Source organism: Chaetodon trifascialis, chromosome 9 (genome assembly GCF_039877785.1).
Source record: "Chaetodon trifascialis isolate fChaTrf1 chromosome 9, fChaTrf1.hap1, whole genome shotgun sequence".
Lineage (NCBI taxonomy): Eukaryota > Metazoa > Chordata > Actinopteri > Chaetodontiformes > Chaetodontidae > Chaetodon > Chaetodon trifascialis.
In genome coordinates this window covers 1,238,436-1,263,322 of record NC_092064.1, presented here as the reverse complement: position 1 = coordinate 1,263,322, position 24,887 = coordinate 1,238,436, and the positions used below count along the sequence as shown (strand labels likewise).

The 24,887-nt window shown below is 44.1% G+C and overlaps 1 protein-coding gene across 7 annotated transcripts in view; it reads left to right on the top strand.

The window, feature by feature from the left end:
* Positions 1-24,887, top strand: part of nf1a (neurofibromin 1a) — a 170,923-nt gene that overhangs the window by 68,378 nt on the left and 77,658 nt on the right. For all 7 annotated transcript variants that reach the window (XM_070970162.1, XM_070970164.1, XM_070970161.1 and 4 more), the window contains exons 25-29: positions 9,674-9,855; positions 9,952-10,163; positions 10,391-10,552; positions 10,672-10,769; positions 22,681-22,816. In XM_070970162.1, the coding sequence (XP_070826263.1) occupies positions 9,674-9,855; positions 9,952-10,163; positions 10,391-10,552; positions 10,672-10,769; positions 22,681-22,816 (790 nt within the window). The remainder of the gene's footprint in view (positions 1-9,673; positions 9,856-9,951; positions 10,164-10,390; positions 10,553-10,671; positions 10,770-22,680; positions 22,817-24,887) is intronic.

Here is a 24,887-nt window from a genome sequence, read left to right as displayed (position 1 = left end):
AGCATAATGAGGAAAGAAGAATTTGGGAAAACATGGTTTGCCATTTGGCCCATACCGCTGACTTGTGTTTTTCCAAGTCAGCCTCTCTTCAGGGCTGGCTCTGGCATGTAGATCCTGCAAATTGGCTGTGGGTGTCAATGGTGGTTCAGAAATGGCAAGACATTGTGAGGTGTTTAGTATTGTTAGTTGTGCTGCTGCCTTAGCTGCAGCATCCGCTCTGGCATTTCCCTGTGAAACAAAATCATCATTGATCAGGTCTGGGGGAACAAGCTTCAGTTATGACTGCCACGCAGTTGTGTGGTTGTCCATCATCTGGTGTAGTGAGAAAGGTTGCAGGGTTAAGAACATTGCATCTTTTAACAGTGATGTTAGGCATGTCAAGCAGAATTGTGTTGCATCTGAGCCGCCTTGTTGTTGACGAGAGAGATTTTCTGTTCAAGAAAAAAATATTGAAACAGCATGTGGTACCAGTAGAATAAGATCAGCATAGTCTACAATGTCACATGATGCTGTCACACCTTTTCAGCAGCTGCCACAAATCTGAGACATGTAGGGAGTCCTTCAGTAACTGAGTCAAGTTTTGCTGAAAAATAGGCTACAGGTCTCTGTCGTCCCCCATGGTTTTGTGTCAGTATTGAAGTCATGTACCCACCCTGTTCATCTGTGTAAATGGTTTGGTGCAATCTGGAAGGCCTAATGTCGGAGGAGATGCCAATTTCAAATCCACAAAGGCTTTTACTGCCTCAGTTGTCCATGTGACTTTGTGTTCTGCTGTGAGGCCTTTTCCATGAGCGAGAGTGCTTCATGGTGCCTCAATTTCTGCATAGTTTGGGATCCATTGTTTGCAATATGACGTCAGCCCTAAAAAACTCATAAGCTGTTTCTTTGTTGGGATGTTTTCAGTTGCTTCAAAACACTGGTTTGATACCCTCAACTACACCTTTTTTTTTTTTTTTTTCAAAGGATATTGATTTTTTGCATGGCCTGGGTTTTGGTGTGATCACAACCGGTTCAGCATTTTTAATCTGTCCTCCATCATATTTGTGTTTCACCCACAAAAATGATGGTACCAGATTTAACTCAGGAATTTCAGAGATGTCTTTTTGAAAACGTGTTTGTGAAGAATGAATCAAAATCTTTTATCTCTGTGTCTGTTTGGAATCTGTTTCTGTAATGAGCTCAAAAGTTCACATCAGGATCTGATGTGTTTTTTTCCCACCCGGAGGCCTCATTGCATGCTTTTATCCAAGGTCCCAAGTCCTTTCACCATTTATTTTTGGGTTTGACCAGTGAAACATGGGGGTTGGAGTGTGGTACCCTGAGTGGCACATTCTTTCATGTTGTTGTACGTCCATGGTCTGAAGATTAGCTGAGGGTTTCGACCTCCTCCTGCTAGTTCAACCATTGGTGGAACCAACACAGAGTCTGAGTGAGAGCTGGGGTCTGTGTCCTTTTCGTGTTTTGTGCGTGCACCGTGAGGAAGGGGTGTGCAGTGCACAATACTTGGTAACATAACGTGGAGGTCTCTCTTTTTCCACTGTCGGGTTAGGCATTGGTTATTCAGGCTGTGGTGGTGTGTCTTGGGCTATGGCTGTAATTATTTCCGGAGTGCTGGCTGCTCCTCATGGGTCTGTAGCTGGTGTTGGCTGTCTTCTGGGCAGAGCTGAGTCCAGATCAGGATCTAGTTTGAGGTACTGAGATGCAGAGGTTAATGTAGCTTTGGTGAGCCAACAATCAAAAAACTTCCCAATTTGCTTTAAACACTTTTCTTTTTCTGTTTTGCTTTGCCTGACTGATATTCTTTTTCTGTTAGTTGGACTTTCAGGTGTTCTAATTGTAGGCTAAAACTGTCACTACATGGAAACCCACACTCCTGAACCTAGATTTTAATTTGGTCAGTACTTTGTTCACCATAATTTGTGATCATAGACCATTACAGCAAGATAATGAACCCCAATGCTGTGCTATCGGTGTGTGAGTATGTATGAATGGGTAATACTCGCAGCAAGTAGGTGGCTTAGCTGCATACTTGTGTTGTAAAAGCACTGTGAGTGGTCATCAGACTAGAAAAGCACTATACAAATACAGTCTATTTACCATAATTAGAGCTGATAATAGATAAGGGCTCAGAGAAATCCAGCAAGGCAGTGCTTTAAGTGCTTTTAGGTTATAATTTTTGGGGGGAAGTTTCAGTAAGAGCAACAGATATGTCTATGTTTAGCCAGGTTTCGGTTAAAATATAGGCAGTCAAATTGACTTTGGAAATAAGATCATTACTAAGTGCCATTTGCAGATTTACTGTCTTGCTTTGTGGATGCAGGGATGTATACATTGCTTTGCCCCCATCCAGTTAGGGTGTATTCCATAACTTCTAAATAACTGCCTGCGTTCCCAGAAGAGATTAAAAATTTTCATGTCGGACACAGTGGGCAATGCAGGCTGATGACAGCCAGGTTGTAGAGACAGCAGCCAGCTGAAACAAACTCCATGGCCGCAGGAGGGGATGGGTGATCTCTTCAGTGAGTGGAACATGTGCACAAAGTCATTTTTCAACAGTTCCAACTGCTCCATATGGATATTATTCACACTGACATGTGCAATGACTTTGATAATGTCTGGTTCCGTACTGAGGAACCCAATAGCTTTGTCCCCTACATCTCACTGGCACCGGGGGCGCAGTAAGTTATTGCTGAGTTTATTTTAACATTCGTAATGATGGAGGCCAGGATTTTTAGCTGATGTAAGTGTGGTCTTCTGGACTTAGGGATGGTTAGCCTGGAGACGGAGTGCTGACCACAGGGACTAGAAGCTGCTAGTCGAAGAGCTCCTCTCTTCTTCTCCTCTCTCCTCTCCTCTCTAGTCAGGACCAGCACCAGAACCACCCAATCTCATGGGTGGAGGAGCTGGACTGGCTTGGCTCCAGGCTGACCATGGACAGATGTTGCTCAAACCCCAGCACGTCAAACTTATTGCTCAGCTGGATAGGACCCAGTGGCGGAGTATTCCAGGAGGTTCTACCTCAATTCTTGTCACCTTGGATGACAGGGTTCTTAAAGAGCACATGTAGAACACGTGTGCCATGGGTTTGGCTCCAATCCTGGGCCAGTGGTCCTCCTTGTGGAGTGATATCGTCGGTGGCTGTGGCTCTGTGTTTATAGAGGGACCAAGCCTGGGGAATGTAATTTTGTTGTTGGGAATGTGGGAGGCTTCCATGGCCAACGAGTCCAGGAGTTGCTCCTCTGCTTAGATCTGATAAAGTTCGGAGATCTGACCTTTGAGTTCACAGATTTTTTTTGCTTAGTTGATTACATCCAAAGAGGTGTGGAGGAGAGGTGGTTGGCATTGATAAAAAATGTAATTGCAGTGTAACTGAAAGCATCCATGCCTCTGTGACATGCTTGTATCTTCCCAGGAGAGAGCAGTAATAATAATAATCCATCCATCCATCCATTGTCTTCCGCTTATCCGGGGCCGGGTTGCGGGGGGAGCAGCCTGAGCAGGGACGCCCAGACTTCCCTCTCCCCGGACACTTCCTCCAGCTCTTCCGGGGGGATCCCGAGGTGTTCCCAGGCCAGCCGAGTGACATAGTCACCCCAGCGTGTCCTGGGTCTTCCCCGGGGCCTCCTCCCGGTGGGACATGCCTGGAACACCTCCCTAGGGAGGCGTCCAGGGGGCATCCGATAGAGATGCCAGAGCCACCTCAGCTGACTCCTCTCGATGCGGAGGAGCAGCGACTCTACTCTGAGCTCCTCCCGGGTGACAGAGCTCCTCACCCTATCTCTAAGGGAGCGCCACCCTGCGGAGGAAACTCGTTTCAGCTGCTTGTATCCGGGACCTCGTTCTTTCGGTCATGACCCAAAGTTCATGACCATAGGTGAGGGTAGGAACGTAGATTGACCGGTAAATTGAGAGCTTCGCCTTGCGGCTCAGCTCCTTCTTTACCACGACAGACCGATACAGCGACCGCATTACTGCAGCCGCTGCACCGATCCGCCTGTCAATCTCACGTTCCATCCTTCCCTCACTCGAGAACAGGATCCCAAGATACTTAAACTCCTCCACTTGAGGCAGGAACTCTCCCCCAACCTGAAGGGAGCAAGCCACCTTTTTCCGGTCGAGAACCATGGCCTCGGACTTAGAGGTGCTGACTCTCATCCCAGCTGCTTCACACTCGACTGTGAACCGCCCCAGCGCATGCTGAAGGTCCTGGCTCGAGGTAGCCAACAAGACAACATCATCCGCGAAAAGCAGAGACGAAATCTGCCGGCCCCCGAACCGAATCCCCTCCGGCCCCTGGCTGTGCCTAGAAATCCTGTCCATAAAAATGATGAACAGAACCGGTGACAAAGGGCAGCCCTGCCGGAGTCCAACATGCACCGGGAACAGGTCCGACTTACTGCCGGCAATGCGGACCAAGCTCCTGCTCCGGTTGTACAGGGACTGTACAGCCCTCAACAGAGGGCCTCCAACCCCATACTCCTGGAGCACCTCCCACAGAATGACGCGAGGGACACGGTCGAATACCTTCTCCAAGTCCACGAAGCACATGTGGACTGGTTGGGCAAACTCCCATGAACCCTCAAGCACCCTGTGGAGGGTATAGAGCTGGTCCAGTGTTCCACGGCCAGGACGAAAACCGCATTGTTCCTCTTGAATCTGGGGTTCGACTATCGGCCGGATTCTCCTCTCCAGTACCCTGGAATAGACTTTACCAGGGAGGCTGAGGAGTGTGATCCCCCGATAGTTGGAACACACCTTCCGGTCCCCCTTTTTAAAAAGAGGGACCACCACCCCAGTCTGCCAGTCCAGAGGCACTGTCCCCGTCTGCCACGCGATGCTGCAGAGGCGTGTCAACCAAGACAGTCCCACAACATCCAGAGACTTGAGGTACTCAGGGCGGATCTCATCCACCCCCGGCGCTTTGCCACCGAGGAGCTTGCGAACTGCCTCAGTGACTTCAGCCCCGGTGATGAATGAATCGACCTCCAAGTCCCCAGTCTCTGCTTCCTCTACAGAAGACATGACAGAGGGATTGAGGAGATCCTCGAAGTATTCCTTCCACCGCCCGACAATATCCCCAGTCGAGGTCAACAGCTCCCCACCTCCACTGTAAACAGTGTTGACAGAAAGCTGCCTCCCCCTCCTGAGGCGCCGAACGGTTTGCCAGAATTTCCTCGAGGCCGACAGGTAGTCCTCCTCCATGGCCTCCCCGAACTCCTCCCAGACCCGAGTTTTTGCTTCTACAACCGCCCGAGCTGCCGCACGCTTGGCCTGACCGTTCCTCCCAATCACACCCCTCCAGGTGTCACTGTCGCTGCCCACGTGAGCATTGAAGTCTCCCAGCAGAACAATGGAGTCCCCGGTTGGAGCACTTTCCAGTACCCCTCCCAGGGACTCCAAGAAGGCCGGGTACTCTACGCTACTGTTCGGCCCGTAGGCCGAAACAATAGTGAGAGACCTATCCCCAACCCTCTCGCTCAGCGGGGAGAACTCCAACACATGGCGGTTGAGCTGGGGGGCTATAAGCAAGCCCACACCAGCTCGCTGCCTCTCACCGCGGGCAACTCCAGAGTAGAAGAGAGTCCAGCCTCTCTCAAGGAGTTGGGTTCCAGAGCCCAGACTGTGCGTAGAGGTGAGCCCGACTATCTCTAGCCGGTACCGCTCAACCTCCCGCACTAGCTCAGGCTCTTTCCCCCACAGTGAGGTGACATTCCATGTCCCCATAGCCAGAGTCGTTGTCCAGGGTTTGGGTTGTCGGGGCCCCCGCCCACGACTGCTACCCATTCCACATAGCACCGGCCCCTTCTGATCCTTCCTGCGGGTGGTGGGCCTACAGGAAGGCGGGCCCACGTCGCTCCTTCGGGCTGTGCCCGGGTCCCGTGGGCAAAGACCCGGCCACCAGGCGCTCGCCTGCGAGCCCCAACCCCAGGCCTGGCTCCAGGGCGGGGCCCCGGTGACGCCAATTCGGGCGACGTACGCTTCCTTGATTTGATGTCTTTCATAGGGGCTTTTTGAACTGCTCTTAGTCTGACCCGTCACCTAGAACCTGTTTGCCTTGGGAGACCCTACCAGGGGCATTAAGCCCCGGACAACATAGCCTCTAGGATCATTCGGGTACTCAAACTCCTCCACCACGATAAGTAAGGTGGCAGTTCAAGGAGGAGAAATGATAATAATAATAATAATAATAATAATAATAATGATAATAATACATTTTATTTGAAAGCGCCTTTCAGGACACCCAAGGTCGCTGTACAGAAAATATACAAACAGTGATATAAAATACAAGATAAAAAAACAAGATACAATCAATAGGGACGGGGGACCGTGTGAAGCAGTTTATAGAAAGTAGGCAAGTCTGAATAGATGAGTTTTGAGTTTGGATTTGAAGATGGGCAGGGTGGCAGAGTTTCGGAGGTCAGGTGGCAGTGAGTTCCAGAGTTGGGGAGCAGAGCGGCTGAAAGCTCTGCTCCCCATGGAGCTAAGACAGGCAGTGGGTACAGTGAGATGGAGGGAGGAGGAAAATCTGAGGGCACAGGATGGAGTGACAACGTGCAGGAGGTCGGAGAGGTAAGGAGGGGCGAGGTTATGGATAGCCTTGTGCTGTAGGTGTACAGAAGGATTTTGTAAGTGATTCTTTGATTTACCGGGAGCCAGTGAAGTTGCTGAAGGACAGGGGTGATGTGGTGTGATGAGGGGGTTTTGGTGATGATCTGGGCAGCAGAGTTCTGAAGTTTATGGAGGGACTTTTGAGGTAGGCCGAAGAGGCGAGAATTACAATAGTCAAGGCGGGAGGTGACAAGGCTATGGACAAGGATGGCGGTGGTGTGGGGGGTGAGGAAGGGGCGGAGACGATTGATGGAGCGAAGGTGAAAGTAAGCAGACCGGGTGGTGTTATTAACGTGAGATTGAAAGGAGAGTGTACTATCGAGTAGGAGCTTTCGATGTGATAAAATCAGTGCAGATCAAATAAATATTGTTTATAAATAGTTTATAACATAATCCAGGTAGACCATAAAATTAGCATCAACACAGCGATGCCAGTGTCCAAGGTGGACTTCAAATATAGCCTCAATCATCAAGAAGGTGCAACAGAGAATGTACTTCCTGTCAGCACAGGAAGTTCAACATGCCTCTGAGGAAATGGATAGGAAGCATCACTGCAGACCCCTCACATCCCAGTCACAACCTGTTCCATCTTCTGCCCTGTGGTAGATACTGCAGATCACTGAAGAGCAAAACAACCAGAGACAAAAAACAGTTTCTTCCCACATGCCCTCACCCTGATGGACACTTAGCAACTCAGACAGTGTCACTAACCCTCTGACACAAAGCATCTACTGACTGGCTATTTATTCATTCATCACTCATTGTCACTGTCAACATAAATCCCTCCAAGTTGCAAATTTCTTTGTATTTATTGTTCATTGCCTCATCATCATTTGTATATATAGTTTATTTTAGATTTTTGCACGACTTAATGTATTATTCGGTCTTTTTTGTCTTAAGTGAGCTGTATGTCTTTTTTCTATGCATGTACATCGAGTGCAGTGTTTAAACGAGAGTCAGATTCTTTGTGTGTGCACACATACTTTGGCCAATAAAGCATATTCTGATTTCTGAAAAGATGACAATTTTTGTTACAATGATTTAGGTAATTTGGCATATCAAAGAAATAACTGTACTGTAAATCAATTTTCCGGCCAACAAAATTATAGCCAAGAGGTACATACTTTTACTTGCCTTATGTGCTTATCTCAACTCTTGACATTGTTCACAAAAGGGTAACTTTATTCTGTTATTATCTTGTGTGTTCAGGGCCCTCTTTCTCCGTGTTTCACAACGTCTTGCTTCATAACACGAAGGGAGGTCAAAGGTGTTTGTTTTGGTCTGAATTGCTGGTGTTCTAGTGTGATATTTAGTGCCTGAAAATCTCATATATATCCTTAAAGGTTTGTGATTCAAGTCTGGAGCAATGGTTCCAAATGTGTTTGGTCATTGTTTAGAGAGTTGGGTTCTAATGAATGTCAAGCTGGTGTCAAAACAATTAATGGGAGCCCAACAGTTAATCAAATACTGTCTAAACACTGACAAACAGTAGCCTACTTTTTTACTTTACTAGCATTTATTTCAAATGCATTTCTTCATTGTTAAAGTAAAATGGACCGTAACAGGACATGGAATGTTGACATTTTTGTAGTGGTCACTTATGGTGGGTGTGATTATCCTTGTTAAAGGCCCTGCTTAATATTACTAGTAAATGAAGCTTGGTGTGATGCACTGAGAGTCAGGGGCAGGTTATAATCCAGAGTCATCTCTAACTCTGAATCATATATTAAGGCATATAAAGTTCAGTCTAGATTTGTCACTGGACAAAATTGTAGGACACTGTTTGTCAAGTTATCTTTAACTTCTTAGAGTTTGAAGTTTGCAGCTTCCCCACTTGACAGGGATTGATCCGTCTACCCGCGGTTGAACAGGGTTCCACTCAATGACCAAACAGTTGCTGGGTTTTCCTTCTTTTATTTTGATAAGATAAGATAAGATAAGATAAGATAAGATATACCTTTATTAGTCCCACAGTGGAGAAATTTCAGGTATTACAGCAGCAAAGTAGATAGCAGGAATATAGGGCATCAGTAAAAAGAAAAAAGACATTAAATATCAAACAAGCAATATAAACAATATAAACAAGGAATATAAAAATATGGACAGCAGGTACTTATTGGATGATAGTACTCCTGACTGGAGTATTTATATTGCACATAGCAGTTGGCAGTTTAGTGTGGCAGTACCTTTGTTTCATTTGCCGTACATTTTCTTGCCATTAGCTGTTTGTTTCGGTTAGTTGGTCATGAATAGGTGAAAAACCTTCGAATAAAACGAAGAAAAATACACACATTATTGTAACCAAAACCAAAACCATAAACAATTGACAATCAGAAGTTTAAATGATCACCACTAATATTTACATTTACCAAAGTGACTTGTGCACATCAAAGCAGTTCGCCAACCAAGAATCAAAACTTGCATTAAGTATCTACAGTTAGCGGGTACTTAGCCGATAGTTGATCATTCACACATGTAACAATGAAGGAGTCAAACCGTCCAGCCTCATGGATGCATTGCATCCACTCACTTTCGTTGTCTCCCCAGGTACTGTGTGCACCACTCTTTATGCCCCTGGTAGCAACGGCGCAGGCCGCAGATTAGTTCCGCCAAGCTGATTCAGACGTTTTTTTTCCTTGATCACCTTGAGTCTGTTCCTAAACTTCAATTTTGACTTCACACTGTTTGTGTTCACTGTTGTTCAGGATGTTCAATTTTTTGTGTACATTCAGCCTGCCTTGTACTCCACAAAATGATCAGTTGTACCCCCAAGTCCAAAGTCACAAACATATGAGAACACATTTGAACATGGCAAACTCCAACAAGCAGTGTTTACATGCAGTATTGAAGTTTGAACAAGCCAATCTCCAACAAGCAATGTTTGCATGTTTATTGAGTAGGGTTGGATGACTAAAATGAAAATGTGAGGCATGAACTATGTCAAAGCAAAGCTTTGGAATATATTGAGAAAAGGGACAGTTTGGCACTCATTGCTCATGGTGAATTGTCTGAATGGAGAAACCTTTTGTCATAAATTGTGTGTGTTTTTTGTGATGGTGTGCAGGTACTTCACCCTGTTCATGAACCTACTGAATGACTGTAGTGAGGTTGAGGATGAGGGCCAAGCAGTGGGGGGACGAAAGAGAGGAATGTCCCGACGCCTGGCCTCACTTCGCCACTGCACCGTCCTGGCCATGTCCAACCTGCTCAATGCTAATGTCGACAGTGGACTCATGCACTCTATAGGTAAGTCAGCCACAGCATTAAAAAAGGCACTTTCTAAACAACAGTTACCAACAAAGTTTTTCCCATGAGTACCAGTGTTCATTTTTTTCTCGCAAGGTCTGGGTTACCACAAGGACCTGCAGACTCGAGCCACCTTCATGGAAGTGCTGACCAAGATCCTGCAGCAGGGAACGGAGTTCGACACCCTTGCGGAGACAGTTCTGGCTGACCGCTTTGAGAGGCTTGTGGAGCTGGTCACCATGATGGGAGACCAGGGAGAGTTGCCCATCGCTATGGCACTGGCTAATGTGGTTCCTGGGTCCCAATGGGTGTGTACCTCTTCTTGATTTAGGATTGGATTCAAACATTATATTCACAGTGGACATAATACTTAGGTCCCTCCACTCAACATAGAGTATATGCTCATTCTTGTAAAAAGTCCTGAAAGTTATTCATGAGCGCAGGTACAGTGTGTACAATATTGATGGAATTAAAGTCGAAAATATTGCATTGACATTATTTTTTTTCAGCAGTGATGTGTTTCTTGTATTTCCAGGATGAGCTAGCTCGAGTCCTGGTGACGCTGTTTGACTCCCGCCACCTCCTTTACCAGCTGCTGTGGAACATGTTCTCAAAAGAAGTGGAGCTTGCCGACTCTATGCAGACTCTCTTCAGAGGAAACAGCCTGGCCAGCAAAATAATGACCTTCTGTTTCAAGGTAGAAAACACAGCATGACTCCTGTCATAAAATGTAGAAATCCCCATGTCTGACAAAATGTCTGCCTGAAAGGGCATGTTGTATGTATATTATTTACTGTATTTTCTGTTTTATGTCAGGTATATGGGGCGGCTTACCTGCAGAAGCTACTGGAGCCTTTATTAAGAGGGGTCATCACCACCCCTGAACATATCAGCTTTGAGGTGGATCCCACCAGGTGAGGACCTGCATCTCAGCTCTAAAAAATGTCTATACCTGATTATTGTAGGATATGTCACAGTAAAATACTGAATGCCCACATAATTATTATTTATCAATGACAGTTTGACTGCAGTGTTTCTGAAAAGGAGTTTTAGCTCTTTGCAGTGGTATATTGAAGCCATTTCAGTGATAAATATAGTCAAAGTTTTGGGTTCAAGCCCTTTTATGTTCAACGGAAAAAAGCAGCTCAGTTGGCCAAACTGTAAGTGGCGAGCAGCAACGAGTGGCTGTCAGGCTTTGCAAAGGTAAGCAAAGTCACTTCAGCTAGTTTAAGTTTTTTTTAAAGGAGACCAATCCCACACTTGTTTCATAATCACAAAGCCTACAAGCCCTTTTAATTTGATTTGAAGGAAATTCTGTATGTATGTTCAACAGACTGCGCAGGATGTCTCCAGTGAGTTTAATCAGGATTGCTCAAAGGCATCTTGAGTTTTGAAGAAATACGTGAACAGCCACACCCACTTACGTCAGTCGATACACACACACACACACACACACACACACACACACACACACACACACACACACACTATGCAAAGGTTTGGGCACCTAAAGAAATTTGAGCAGATAACAGATAACTTTTACCAAGGTCTCTGACGTTAATTAGCTCGATAGTGCTTGGTGGCTTTTTTGCAGTTACCATTAGGAAAGTCCAGGTGAAGCAAATTTCAAAGCTATATTAATACAATGACTCCTCAAACCAGCTCACTAGCACTTTGAAAATTAAGATAATTGATGCCTACGAAGCAGGAGAAGGCTAAAAAATATCAAAGAGTTTTCAGGTAGCTGTTTCCTGTTTGTAATGTAATTAGGAAATTGCAGTTGTGACACCTGCACAGATATGACCATCATGGGAAAGTCAACAGAAGAAAACCTTTCCTGTGTCCTCACCATAAAATCCATCATCAGAAAGAACTTCGAAACCTGAAATTCTGAAAACAAGTCCTGCAGACTGATAAAATTAGCATTGAACTTTTTGGCACCAATGAGCAAAGGCATGTTTGGATACAAAAGGGTGCAGAATTTCATGAAAAGAATAATTGTCCAACATACTGGCTTTACATACAGTGGCAGAAACAAACACAAGGAAAGCCCAAAAGTGTGGGACAGCACAATTGGTGTAACGTGTTCGGCACACAGAAGCCAGCAACAAAAAGAGTGATGGACACTACAGCGAGTGCAACAAGCAATATTAGCAAAAAATGGCACAAAGGTGGACAACACAAAGATGTACAAAGCAACTGAAGCCATAAACACATTAAAGAAGGAGAGCTGCCCAATTTTTACACACATGTAGCGAGCACACGTGTGTAAAATGCTACATTGCTAGCAAACATAGTAGTTGTTGATGTGTCTGTGTCGTGCCCCGCCAAGACCCCAACATTCTGCTTGTGGTTCATCTTCTTTGCTTGACCATTCTGAATTCATATTATAAACAGTTCACTCAACCTCTCTGTCCCAATCTGCTGAATGAGGCCTTGTAGTCATAACTGTGACAGAAGAAGTTCCTCAGTAATATAGCAAATGTAGAAGTCACTGCTGGAGGATCCACTGTGAGCATTTTAGCATTTAGCTAAAGCCAGCGTGCACCTGTTGGTTATGCGACATCTTTGGTGTGTTTAATTCATTCCACTTAGTCTGTGTACCAGGTGATGCATTAAATCAGTGATAAGTTAAGGTAGATGCAAACTTTTTTAACTCTGCCAAGGTGACCAGTTTAAATAATGACTGACAAAACGACTAGCGTTATGTTCCGAATAAAGTCTTTTAAATTATACAGTTTATTTATAATAAAATCTGACCAAGACTGTTGTTGTTATGATTCTTGTCCCACCTGCTCCCATTTGTGTTTTTTTTCCTGTTCCATCCCTGTCATAAGATAAGACTTTATTAATCCCACACCAGGGAAATTAAGTTGAGAACTGCTGAAACAGTTGAGAAAAAATATACAAGTTAGAAATTGCACAAGATGTAAAGGTATTGTACCAGATGAAATGGATGCAGCAGTCTGCAACTGAAGGAGCTGCTTATGTCTCATGCAGGGGGTGGGATGTGTTGTCCATGATCAATGTCAGCCTGGTGATGTCCTTCTCTCACCCATCTCCTCGATGGTGTCAGAGGGCAGTCCAGGAAAGAGCCAGGGGCCTCATGTACAAAGGGTGCGTGCGCACAAAAATGTGGCGTACGCTATTTTTCACAGCAAAGTTCAGATGTATCAACAGTGAAATGACCATGGAAATGTGGAAGCTGTGGAAACGTGCTCCTCACTCCAACTTCATGGCTGGAGTGAGGAGCTCGTTTCCACAGTTGTTGATCCTTTGGTGACATTAGAGGTGATGCTGGGATGTGCACATCAGAGACACATGAACAATTAACACTGATGAGCAATTAACACACCCACGTGTCTGCAATTACATGAGTGGATATAAAAGCATGCGCAAAGTGGTGCAAAAAATACCGTTAAAAACAATGGCTGCAATGGTCAAACAGCCTGATTGTTCTAAATTATTGTGCTGGCTCAAAAGCTAGTTGGTAACCGTGGCAACAGATTTAGGATAGACTTGATACACATTTAATGATCAGAGTGAATTGTGGATAATATTTCTTGCAATAAAAATGATTTAGGAAACTATCTGTGGACTTTGATTCTTTGAAACAAAATTTCGCATCATCCTCTGGACACACAAAAGAGGTGCACTTGCCCTCTGAAATGATACTTTGTATCACATAACATAACATTAAGCAATCATCACATTTCCCTCCACTGATTAGACCTAATATAACAGCTGTGGCCGACCGAGCTGCAGGTTCTGTGGCCAGAGCCAGTTACCTTGGCAATGCGTCACAAGAGATATTAAATAGTCCACTCAGCCGCTTCTTGTGAAAAACTTACGATTTTAACGGTAAAAAACAACATTAATGTATTAATAAACAACATTAACGTATTAATAATTGATTTAACATTTATTTTTTTGTGATCATGGTATAAGCGGGATAATGCCCTTCGAGGTGTCCATTATGAGAAATGAATGGACTTGGGGGAAGCAATTCATTTCTGATAATGGAAACCTCGTCGGGCATTATCCCTTACGTCAGCCAGGTATATCAAATTCCCATACAATGCAGCTGAACAAGTCAACATTAAAGTGCAATTTGCAGCGAGAGCTGGTTTTCCAAATGTAATCGGAGCTATCGACTGCACACCCATTGTTCTAAAAGCGCCATCACACGATGAATTTTTGTCAACAGGAAACATTTTCATTCGATCAATGTACAGATCATATGTGATGTGCAAATGCAATTAACCAACATCGTAGCGAGGTGCCCTGGTTCAACACACGATTCATACATTCTGAGTAACAGCATGGTTGGGAACAGACTACAAGTTGCCTCTGTGTGCAATGGGTGGCCTCTTGGTGAGTAAATTTATTCGCGTAATTGTCCTAATATTAATCCCCATGATGTGCATTCAGCATGTGCGCCCCCAAATTCTATCCCATCTTCACAGCATCATTACTAGTCAGTGGTTAAAGTTAGTGACTTGCTGTTTCTTGCTGGTTAAACTACAGCTTAAGATCTTTCTAACAAGCACGTGATTGTCTCAGTGTGCAAAGTACTCATGTTAATAACCCCGTACGTAAAGTGTGAAATGTCTTAATCAGCCTCACCTTTCCCCCGGTGCACTTCTGCAACAATAGTGTGTGATCCATGTAAGTAGTGTATAAAATTAACGAATGGAAACTGTAAATCTTTGTCCGCTTTCAATTGACCCCAGGCGACCGTGGCTACCCACTTAAGAGCTGGCTGATGACCAATTGACCAAGACCATTGACAGTCCATTGACAGAACAGCGTGCCAAAGAGCACATTTTTGCGCACCTCCACTTCAGCGAGTAGCGCCTCCAATTCTCTTTCGGTGAAATTCTTTTTTGATTTTCTAATCGTGCAGAGAGGGGAATCCCAGGTGCAGGGCTCATTTAAATATGATTTGCGTATTTAAATAGGGGCGTGGACAGGGAGGGGTTGGGTACTCCCAACATTCCACGTTGATTGGGATGTACAAAGGAAATGTGCTTGGATTCGTGCGTGTGCACAGATTCATACATCTGGATAATTTTGTGCATACGACGTTTTCTGGATTTGAGCGTACGCCATGTCTCAATAGGAAATCCATGTCTTTGTACATGAGGGCCCAGGTCTTCTGACCAATTTGTTTAGTCATTTCCTGTCCCTCTTTGAGCTTCCACAACCCCAGCAGACTACTGCATAGAAAACTGCAGATGCCAGCGCAGAGTCATGAAAAAATTTTAACCTCAGTCTTCTTAGCAGGCCACTTTGGCCCCTCCTGTATAGGGCATCTGTGTTGTTTGTCCAGTCCAGTTGGCTGTTGGGGTGATGTAGTAGAAATAGAAATAGTGAAACTGAATCCCATCCTGCAGAAATCCCACAGCAATCCCATGACCCAGAAGATTCCTGAAAAAAATGTCAGCCTCTACTTCACAAGAATATAGTAAAGCTTACACAACAATAAAGCTAGAAGTAACACATTATTAGTAAGCTGTCTCTGACCAGAGAATAACCTCTTACTTGAGATCGCTTTGTGGAGTGATTAACGTTTTTGTTCTACTGGTGGATCTGGTAGAGTTTCTTAAAGTTAGAGGAGACAGCAAAAGATGACTTTATTTAAATACTGTGGGGCGTAAAAGAAAATATATAATCTGTATCTTCCTTCTGCAGGAAAGGTGAGACCGTAGACTGCAAGGTGATCTTTCTCAGAATACAAACGTGTTCAGTGAACACAAAACAGTCTTACTTGCAAAACAGTAACAGGCTTTCCAAGGCTAGTTAATGTAGAAACGTTTGATTAGGAACGGGATACTTCCTGTAGCAACTTGATGTTGCAGTGTAAAGGCGATGTGGAGTGGGGCACGTCGATTCTTATATCCTTTGCGACATCAGTGTTTGGGTGGGTCCAATGGGGAACCAGGATTCGTATTCAAACAAAATCTTACACTCAGGTGAGATTCACAAGGCCTGATGGGGTTTTGGTGCCATTTCAGTGTGCAGGCTTTCGTTTTTACATACAAGCCTCTTTTCTTTGTTCACCAATGTAGTGAGGTCCCAACAACATTGTAAATTCTGTCACATATATCAGTAAAGACTCCTCAGCAATTAGCCTATTTTGAAATTAGCCTTGCAAAATGTCCTGCTAACTGCCTCAGTTGATGTTTAATATTCACACAGTCACACAGAGAATTGTCGGAGGAATAGTGGTTCAATCCCTGGTCTACATGCTGAAGTATCCTTGGGCTAGATACTGAACCCTAAATTGCCCTGGATACAGTGCCCTCAGTATGTGAGTGTGTGTGAATGGTTAATGTTATGTTTATTTTTTTAGTTAATGCTGGCTATCAGTAACAACTCACAAATGTGCATGCATTTGTTTCTTTGTACTTTTTTTTCCCTCAGAAACATGAGAATTATGCACCATTATGCTGTGTATTTTACTATTTCCATTTTTAAAATAAAGGGCTTAAATATAAAGCAAAACATTGCAGGCGTACATTAACTAATCATCGGATTGCTTAAAAGGCTAATCAAAGCTCCCGTTTGACTGCAAAAGGTCTTCATGAAGATTAAGTTGACTCTGTAGTGGTGGTACATTGTTCTACTGTGCACTGACACCTGCACAAAGAGGAATGGAAGAGTCATCAGAAGAATACCTTTCCTGCGTCCTCACCTCAAAATTCAGCATCAGAAATTTGCAAAGGAACATCTAAAGAAGCATGATGCATTTTGGAAACAAGTCTTGTATTTGTATAGTGCTTTTGTAGTCTGGTGACCACTCAAAGCGCATTTACAAGACAAGTCTGCATTCACCTACTCACACACACGTTCATGCAGTGGAAGCTAGGTCACCTGCTCATTACGAGAGTTAACCATTCACATATCAATGGCACAGCATTGGGAGCAATTTGGGATACTTTGGCACTTAGTACATAGATTGCTGAGGCCAGGGATCAAACCACCAACCTTCTGATAAGTGGAAAGCCGCCCCTTTGTGTTTCTAAGTACTGACCGTGCATGGTATTTAAGTACTGACCATACAGGGTGCCTGTTAGAGCCATTTGTGTACTACAGACAACTTGATAAATAATTAAGATTTGTGTTATTTGACCTGATAAGAATTTGGAGACATTACAATAGTCCTATTGTTTTATTATAAATGTTTATTTGTAACTGATAATTACTGCAGCTCTCCTATTGGATGAGACGTGGAACGTGATGCGCATGTCTTTTTGGTTATTTAGTGCGGCTATGGAACCTGGAGAGCACAGTAGTTTTTAAACGTGTTTACACAAGATTTTTTTGTTATTGTATTGCACAGTGGATTTTTTTTGTAATGCTAAGAAAACTCCCAGTAAACTCTTCAGAAGGAAGATCAAGGACTGTGGCGTTTTATTCTGGAAGACCCAACTACATGCTCAGGTACAAGAACTCAGTGGGCTTTCAGTAGTTAGAGGGAGCCGCACTAACATTAGTCAAAAACTATGCTCGTTGCAAGAATGACGCATACGGACCGGCACCTCGACAGGAGGAGAACGGGATAATAAAAGAAAATCCTCACTTACCAAGGATAAAACGAGATTCAATTTCCAGTCACGCTAATAGGAGCTGCGCCCAGGTGAGCCTGAAATCTCACATAATCAAGCTGCAGTGGTCACTCCTAAGAATGCACTTAAAGCTCTTGAAGGTTTCTGCGGAAATATAGTGGAAGAGCCACAAGAGGGCGCTGAAACCCACGGCAGAGACCGCGGAGGAAAAACTGAACAGTCTTAAGAACGAGAGAAAAGGCAAGTTATCTCAGCTTACTCATGTAGTAATTAAAGAGGAAGAATTGTTTATCTGTGGCAAGTTTTATGGACAATTTAGAGAGAACTGTTACCTCTTCTCAAGGAAGAGGATAAAAGAGAGGATCAAGAAAACTGGTTTAACCCCAAATGTGTGCAAATTGAACTTCTTCCAAGAAAGGAGGATTGGATAGAAGAAAACAATGACACTGTGAGTGATGATGATGTACAGCCAAGTGACAGCATTTTGCAGGTCAACACATCCAAAGGGAGAACCAGCTCAGTGGTTAGTCGCTCATCACGAGTGTCCAACACAAGCTCTGCTGGCCTAAAGCATGAGGCAGAGCGTGAAGAACTGTTAGCATGTGCTGCCTTCTTAAAGCAAAAACAAGATATAGAGATGGAAGAGGCGTGTTTAAAGGCACTCACGGAACAGTTTGAGCTAAATGCCAAGATTGCTGCAGCAGATGCAAAATGATAAAAGTTTATGCAGGTTATGAAGATGGTCAAGATGGAATATCTAAATATTATGAGTCAGAGCGCAAGCATAGAGCAGGAAGATGATGGGACAGTAGTGAGTTTTTTAGCACCTGTGGGCACGTAGCAAGTAACTCAGCCTGCTAATGTTAACATCAGTGCTTCAACTCATGCACCTGTGGGCACACAGCAACCAGCTCGGACTGCTAAAGTTCCACTCAGCACCTCAACTCATGGAGCACCCAGTTCAGCGGCACAGCAAGCAGTCCCTTCTGATGGCATTTGTACAATAATGCAGCGTCAAAATGAGATAACAGAGATGCTATTGAGGCAGCAGCATGTGTCACAACTTCCAAGGAGAGATGTTCCAATATTCTATGGAGACCTGCTCAGCTACTATTCATTTATAAGAGCATTTGAACAAACTATTTAGACTAAGACTGCAAATCAACAGGACAGGTTGCTATACCTGCAGCAGTTCACAAGTGGAGAACCTCACGACCTAGTTCGTAGCTGTGAACACATGAGGCCAGATGAAGGTTACAAAGAAGCTAGGAGGCTCTTCCAACAGCACTATGAGGACGAGCTGAGAATAGCCACTGCTTTCATGAATAAAGCTCTTGAATGGCCACAGATAAAGACAGAAGACAGGAAAGCTTTACATACATATGCTTTATTCCTGATAGGATGTCGAAACACCATGAATGATGTGGAGTTCATGGACGAGATGGACAATCCTAGCAATATGAAGGCTGTCATCTCAAAACCACCCTTCAAGCTAAAAGAGCGCTGAGAAATCAAGAATATGAGATCCAAGCAAGCCAGGGAAGAAGAGCCAGGTTTTCTGATGTGTTGGATTTTATTAACTGGCAAGCAAAAGTTATTAATGACCCGCTGTTTGGAGATATCCTGGATATTAATGTAGAAAGAAAGGGGAAACAACAGATAAACAATATGAGAAGTAGCCCCAAGAGTAGCTTTGCTACAGCTGTCTCTCCGGCGGAGGGACAAACTGGTGCTCAACAACCACAACAGAAGCAGCAGGGTCCAGACAAACCAGCTGACGCCTTTCAAGGTCCTTGTAAAAAGAGCCACGCTTTAGAGGTCTGTGAAAAGATAAAGGAACAGACTCCCAGGGACAGAATCAGGCTTCTAATAAGTAAAGGACTTTGGCTATCTCACACCAGGTCATCTGAGTAAGGATTGTCGCAAGAGGATGCAATGCAGGGAGTGTTCAGGAAAACACCCAAGTATCTTGCATGTCACAAAGGATGCTCCAGTCTTGCTAGAAAAGGATGAAAATAAGAACACAATCACTAGCAAGGTGACTTGTGCCTTCGTAGAGGCAGAGAATGAAAGCAGTAGAGATACTGGGGCAGGAAATGGGGAAACTATTCTCCCCATAGTTCCAGTGAAGATAAGTCCAGTAGAAGTAACCAAATAATGCAGGTCTATGCATTTTTAGACCAAGGAAGCAGGGCAACCTTCTGAACTAATGAGGTTATGCAGCAGCTTAATCTGCATGGAAGAAAAGCAGAGGTCCTAGTCACTACCATAGGATCTGAGAAAAGGGTGAGCACTCATGTGCTGTCAGATTTGGAAGTGTGTGGCTTGGAAGAGGAGAACTACATTGATCTTCCACAGGTTGTTCACTCAACCAAGTATACCAGTGAAAAAGGACAACCACCTCTGCAGAGAGATGTAGACCAGTAGCCTTACCTGCAAGAAATTCGTATCTTGAACATTGAAGCAAGAGTTGGCTTGCTTGTAGGCACTGATGTCTATAAAGCCATATAATAAACAGTAGAGGTGAATGCCCACTCAGAGGCTCTACTATGGTTAACCAAGACATCATGAGTCACTCTGTAAATCACATTTCCGTGTCCTGTGTGGAAAATCTGTTGACTCAGTTGTACAATGCAGACTTCCCAGAGAGAGGATACGAAAAAAAAAAAAAATCAACATGGGTAGTTGATGGTCACTACTGCATCGGACTACCATTGAAAGACAAAGACATGAAAATGTCTGACAACAGATCTTTAGCCGAGCAGTGTCTTATAAGCCTCAAGAGGAAGGTTCACAGGGACGCTGACTTTCATGAGGAGTATGACAGGCTCATGAGAGAGCTGTTAAACAAGGGGTATGCCCCTAGGGTACCGGAAGAGGAACTAGACCACAGTGATGGGAAAGTATGGTTTATTCCTCATCATGGAGTATACCATCCTAAGAAAAGGAAGTTAAGAGTTGTTTTCCATTGCACTGCCTCATATCAGGGAGTATCACTGAACAGTCAACTCCTTCAAGAGCCTAATCTCACGAACAGTCTTGTTGGAGTTCTGACAAGGTTCAGGAAGGATAAAGTAGGCATGATGGCAGGCATCGACTCCATGTTTTACCAAGTAAAGGTGCCCGAAGAGGATTCTGGTTTGCTGCGGTTCTTATGGTGGCCGGATGGCGACCAGAGCTCGGAGCCAGCAGACTACAGAATGTGTTTGCACCTGTTCGGAGCATCTTCCTCTCCAAGTTGTGCCTCATATGCACTAAGAAGGACAGCCGAAGATGGAAGGGAGTAGGCTGCACCTGAAGCAGCTGAGACAATTTTAAACAATTTTTATGTACAGTAGATGACTGTCTGAGTTCAGTGTCGTCAGACGAGCAAGCTGTTGCTCTCGCTAAGGACTTGAGGGCGCTATGCCTCAGTGGAAGATTTCACCTGAGCAAGTGGACGAGCAACTCCAGATCACTGCTCATGTCAGTCCCAGAAGAGGACAGGGCTTCAGGGATTAAAGATCTCGATCTTGATAATGATCAGCTACAACAGAGAGGACGCTATGCATCCAATGGTGCACAAATTCCGACACGTTTCAGTTCAAGATTGAAGTACAACAAAGGCCATGTACTAGAGAAGAGGATTTTTTTCTGTTGTAAGTTCATCTTACGACCCTCTTGGGTTCCTGGCACCTTTTATCCTACCTGCCAAACTTCTCCTGAGGGAACCCTGCAAAGAGGAAAGAGAATGGGATGATGAAGTGTCTGAAGAACAGGCAAAAAGATGGAAAAGGTGGTTGGCAGACTTAAAAAGGTTGTCATCTTTTTGTGTCAGCAGATGCATCAAGCCCGCAGGATTTGGCGCCATCAAAACAGTACAACTGCACCACTTTTTGGACGCCAGCAACAATGATTATGGTACTGTATCATACCTTCTGCTGACCAACATTCCTGATTGGGAAGTTAAGAGTGGCACCGCTCAAGCTGGTTACCATTCCCAGGATGGAACTGACTGTGGCTGTAATAGCTGTACAAATGGACGAGATGCTTCAGTGTGAGCTCCAGCTACAGCTTGATGAATCCATCTTCTGGACAGACAGCGTCACAGTACTTAAGTACATTGAAAACGATGCTGCACGATACAAAACGTTCATAGCTAACCGAGTCTCACTCATTAAAGAAGCTACAAAGCCATCACAGTGGAAGTACGTGAGCACAGCAGGGGCCAGCACACCCAGACCAGCCCATTCACTCAGAAGAAGATGATGCAGAGGTCAAAAGATCAGCCCAAGTATCTCTGATACAAGCAGATGAGAGGTTGAATACAATGACTCAGTTTGTACATCACGTCAAGCTGGTACGAAATCAAGAAAGCAACGGCTTGGCTGATGTGCCTAAAGGACATTCTGCATTTGTAACTGATAATTACTGCAGCTCTCCTATTGGATGGATGTAATGTGATGCGCATGTGTTTTTGGTTAGTTAGTGCAGCTATGGAACCTGGAGAGCACATTAGTTTTTGACTGTGTTTACATGAGATTTTGTTTGTTATTTTATCGCACAGTGTTTTTTGTTTTGTAATGCTAAGAAAACTCCCAGTAAACTCTTCATCAAGGACTGTGGCATTTTATTCTGGAAGCACGCGTCAATTACATGCTCGGGTACAACAACTCAGTGGGCTTTCAGTAGTTAGAGGGAGCCGCACAACAGTGCCCAAACTTTTGCTTTGAGCCTTTTTTTTTGTCATTTCAAAATTAGAACTGCTGGAAATAAAGTAATCTTGCTTGAAATACTGAACAAATGTGTCATCTTTAACTGCATATCTTTTTGCAAGTCCTTTCCTTTCTTAGTTATCCACAGTTTGGTTCAGGGTACCCAAATGTCTGCATGCCAGTGTATACTTCTTTAACCTCTGAGATTGACATGAATAACTTCCTATAATATACCTGAGGTAGGCAAATATCCTCTCAGCTTCAGTAAATTGACACATCACCTTTGGAGGCCTGCCATCGACTGATTTAGTGCTTGAGAGAGGGCATTGTGGGTAGACATAGTTGTACTCCTTATTATCTAACAGTGCTTAGTCACTGCTGTCAGCACTTAAGAATTTCATGAACACTGTGATCAGAATTACTGGCCTCTTTATACAAAGATTTTAATTCCTATTTGTTACTTAAAGTTTGTAGTTTTATGCTTTTATTCTGGTCCAGATGTCCTTTGAAAATAAGAGTTAAAAGCCTCACTGACAGGACCTCGTTGTTTGTCTCATCAGGCTGGAACAAGGCGAGAACCTTGAGGAGAACCAGAGGAACCTTTTACAGATCACAGAGCGGTTCTTCCAGGCCATCATTGGTTCATCCGGCGAGTTCCCTCCACAGCTCCGCAGTGTCTGCCACTGTCTTTATCAGGTACCCCCACCAATTCACCATGGCCCCTAGCCGCTCACCCAGCCTCTCTGCCCTTGCCTGTGTGTGTGCAGTGTCACTTGCACATTCAAAGTTCCTCTTCACTAGGAAGTCTCCAGATTCTGCTCAAATCACTGCTCTCTGCATCACACGCATCACTGCACAGCTGTACATACCTTCCAACTATATACATTCTGCTGGACCAATACATTAAAACCTTTCTGCTTGATCATTTTCATTGTTCATAAAGTTCCACATGCTCAGTTTTTATGCCTCAAGATTTTATGTATGTCAGGGAAGAAACCCCCTTTACCACCATAAGACACTAAACTTGTACATGATTCTAAAACAGGACCTTGTTTTCCTAGCTTTTGCCATGATGACCTTTCAGTGTTTCCCTTACCGTTCCCTTTTGTGTCGGGGGCGGGCCAGGCCGGGCAGGGCAAGACTCCCAGGCCTATCTGAATGACCCAAAGTATTTTTTCTATGTTGTAAAATCCTCAGGTTCATAGACCTTTTTTTTTTAACTTTATTTGAAAAAAATACAGTTTTGTGACAGCTTCCTTCCCTTTCTGCTCTTCTTCTGTGTTTCTACTGACATCGTTATGTTAGTTAGTCATGCAGACATCACTGATGTTTACTGTACTGCTCCAATGCCAGTAAAGACTAATTTCAACAATTAGTCTGTTTAGAAAGTAGCCTCACAAAGTGTTGAGCTAAATGGCTAGCCTAGCTAGCTTTCCCTGTAGTCCTGTGTTTCAATGTTATTATAGCAATGGTGGTTATTGCAACAGTTCATGTTTAGTATTCACACAGTTACACACAGAGTAAATCCAGTGTCAGCTTACAGTACTTAAAGCTGCAGTAGGTAATTGAGAAGAGAGCAGGCAGCCTGAAAATTTGAACCAACACAAGTTCCACATCACTCCCCCTTCTTCTACGCTGCACTCATGCCCTGCCTCCAAGCCCCACCTCACTGTGATGTCTGCGTGGCTGCCGTGACAACCAGTAACATTAGCCTTAGCATCAGAAACAAACTAACTCTGCCCAGCCGCTACATCACAGTTGCTAACATACTGTACGTGCTGTGGAGTGTTACTGTAACAATCATCATATTGGCTTTATGGTTATTTGTTGTGTTAGCCATATATGCTGTTGTTGGCAGCGGTGGTATGAGCAGTTTCTCCTTGCTCCGCCATAGCTTTCACTAGCCTCCTGACGCCGCTCACAGAGCTGTTTGACTAAGCAGCAGCCAGCAGCATGAGCGGAAGAAGGGGGCGGTTCGCAGCGTGTGTGAGTAGTGATTGACAGATGTCAGACACTCCCTCAGATGCTCCTCTGGTTCTGATTGGTTGTTTCGTGTCAGGCAAGGTGGTTTCTAGCAAATTGAAGTAGGAGCAGTAGGTTGGACCAATGGAGCCAGTTTTTTTCATTGATTACATGTTTCATGTACTGCTGTCTGGGCATAGTGACAGTTTTAGTAAACATGACAAAAAATTACTTATATACAAGTCACCTACTGCAGCTTTAAAGGCTTTTAATTAATGCTGACTATCAGTAACAACTGAGATATACATGCATTTGTTTCTTTTTGCTTTGTTTCAGAAACTCCAAAATTATGCAACACTACACTGGATGTTTGTACTACTTGTACTATTTCTATTCTGGAACTAAAGAGCTTAAATCTAAAACAAAACATGGACAGAGGACAGCCGCCACCACCACCACTGTCACAAAGCCCATCCAACCCCCAAGCAGTTAATCTAAGGGACACTGCAGTTTAATCGTTCAACCACCACACCATAGTTTGATAAAAGTGCTGCTTTCCAGTTGTACAAGAACACCATACAGTATACTGTATGCATTGGCAGCTGGAATTTTACTGAGATAGAGCTGCTGGTAAGAATGATTTTCATTATCCTATAAGCTGACAAGTAACATTTCAATCAATCAATCATTTGGTCTATTAAGATTTAAGAAAATATTGATAAAAGGGCCATCACTATTTCTTGAAGTCCAGGATGATATATTGAAATTTTGTTTTGTTAGTCAAAGACATAAAACATTCTCAACA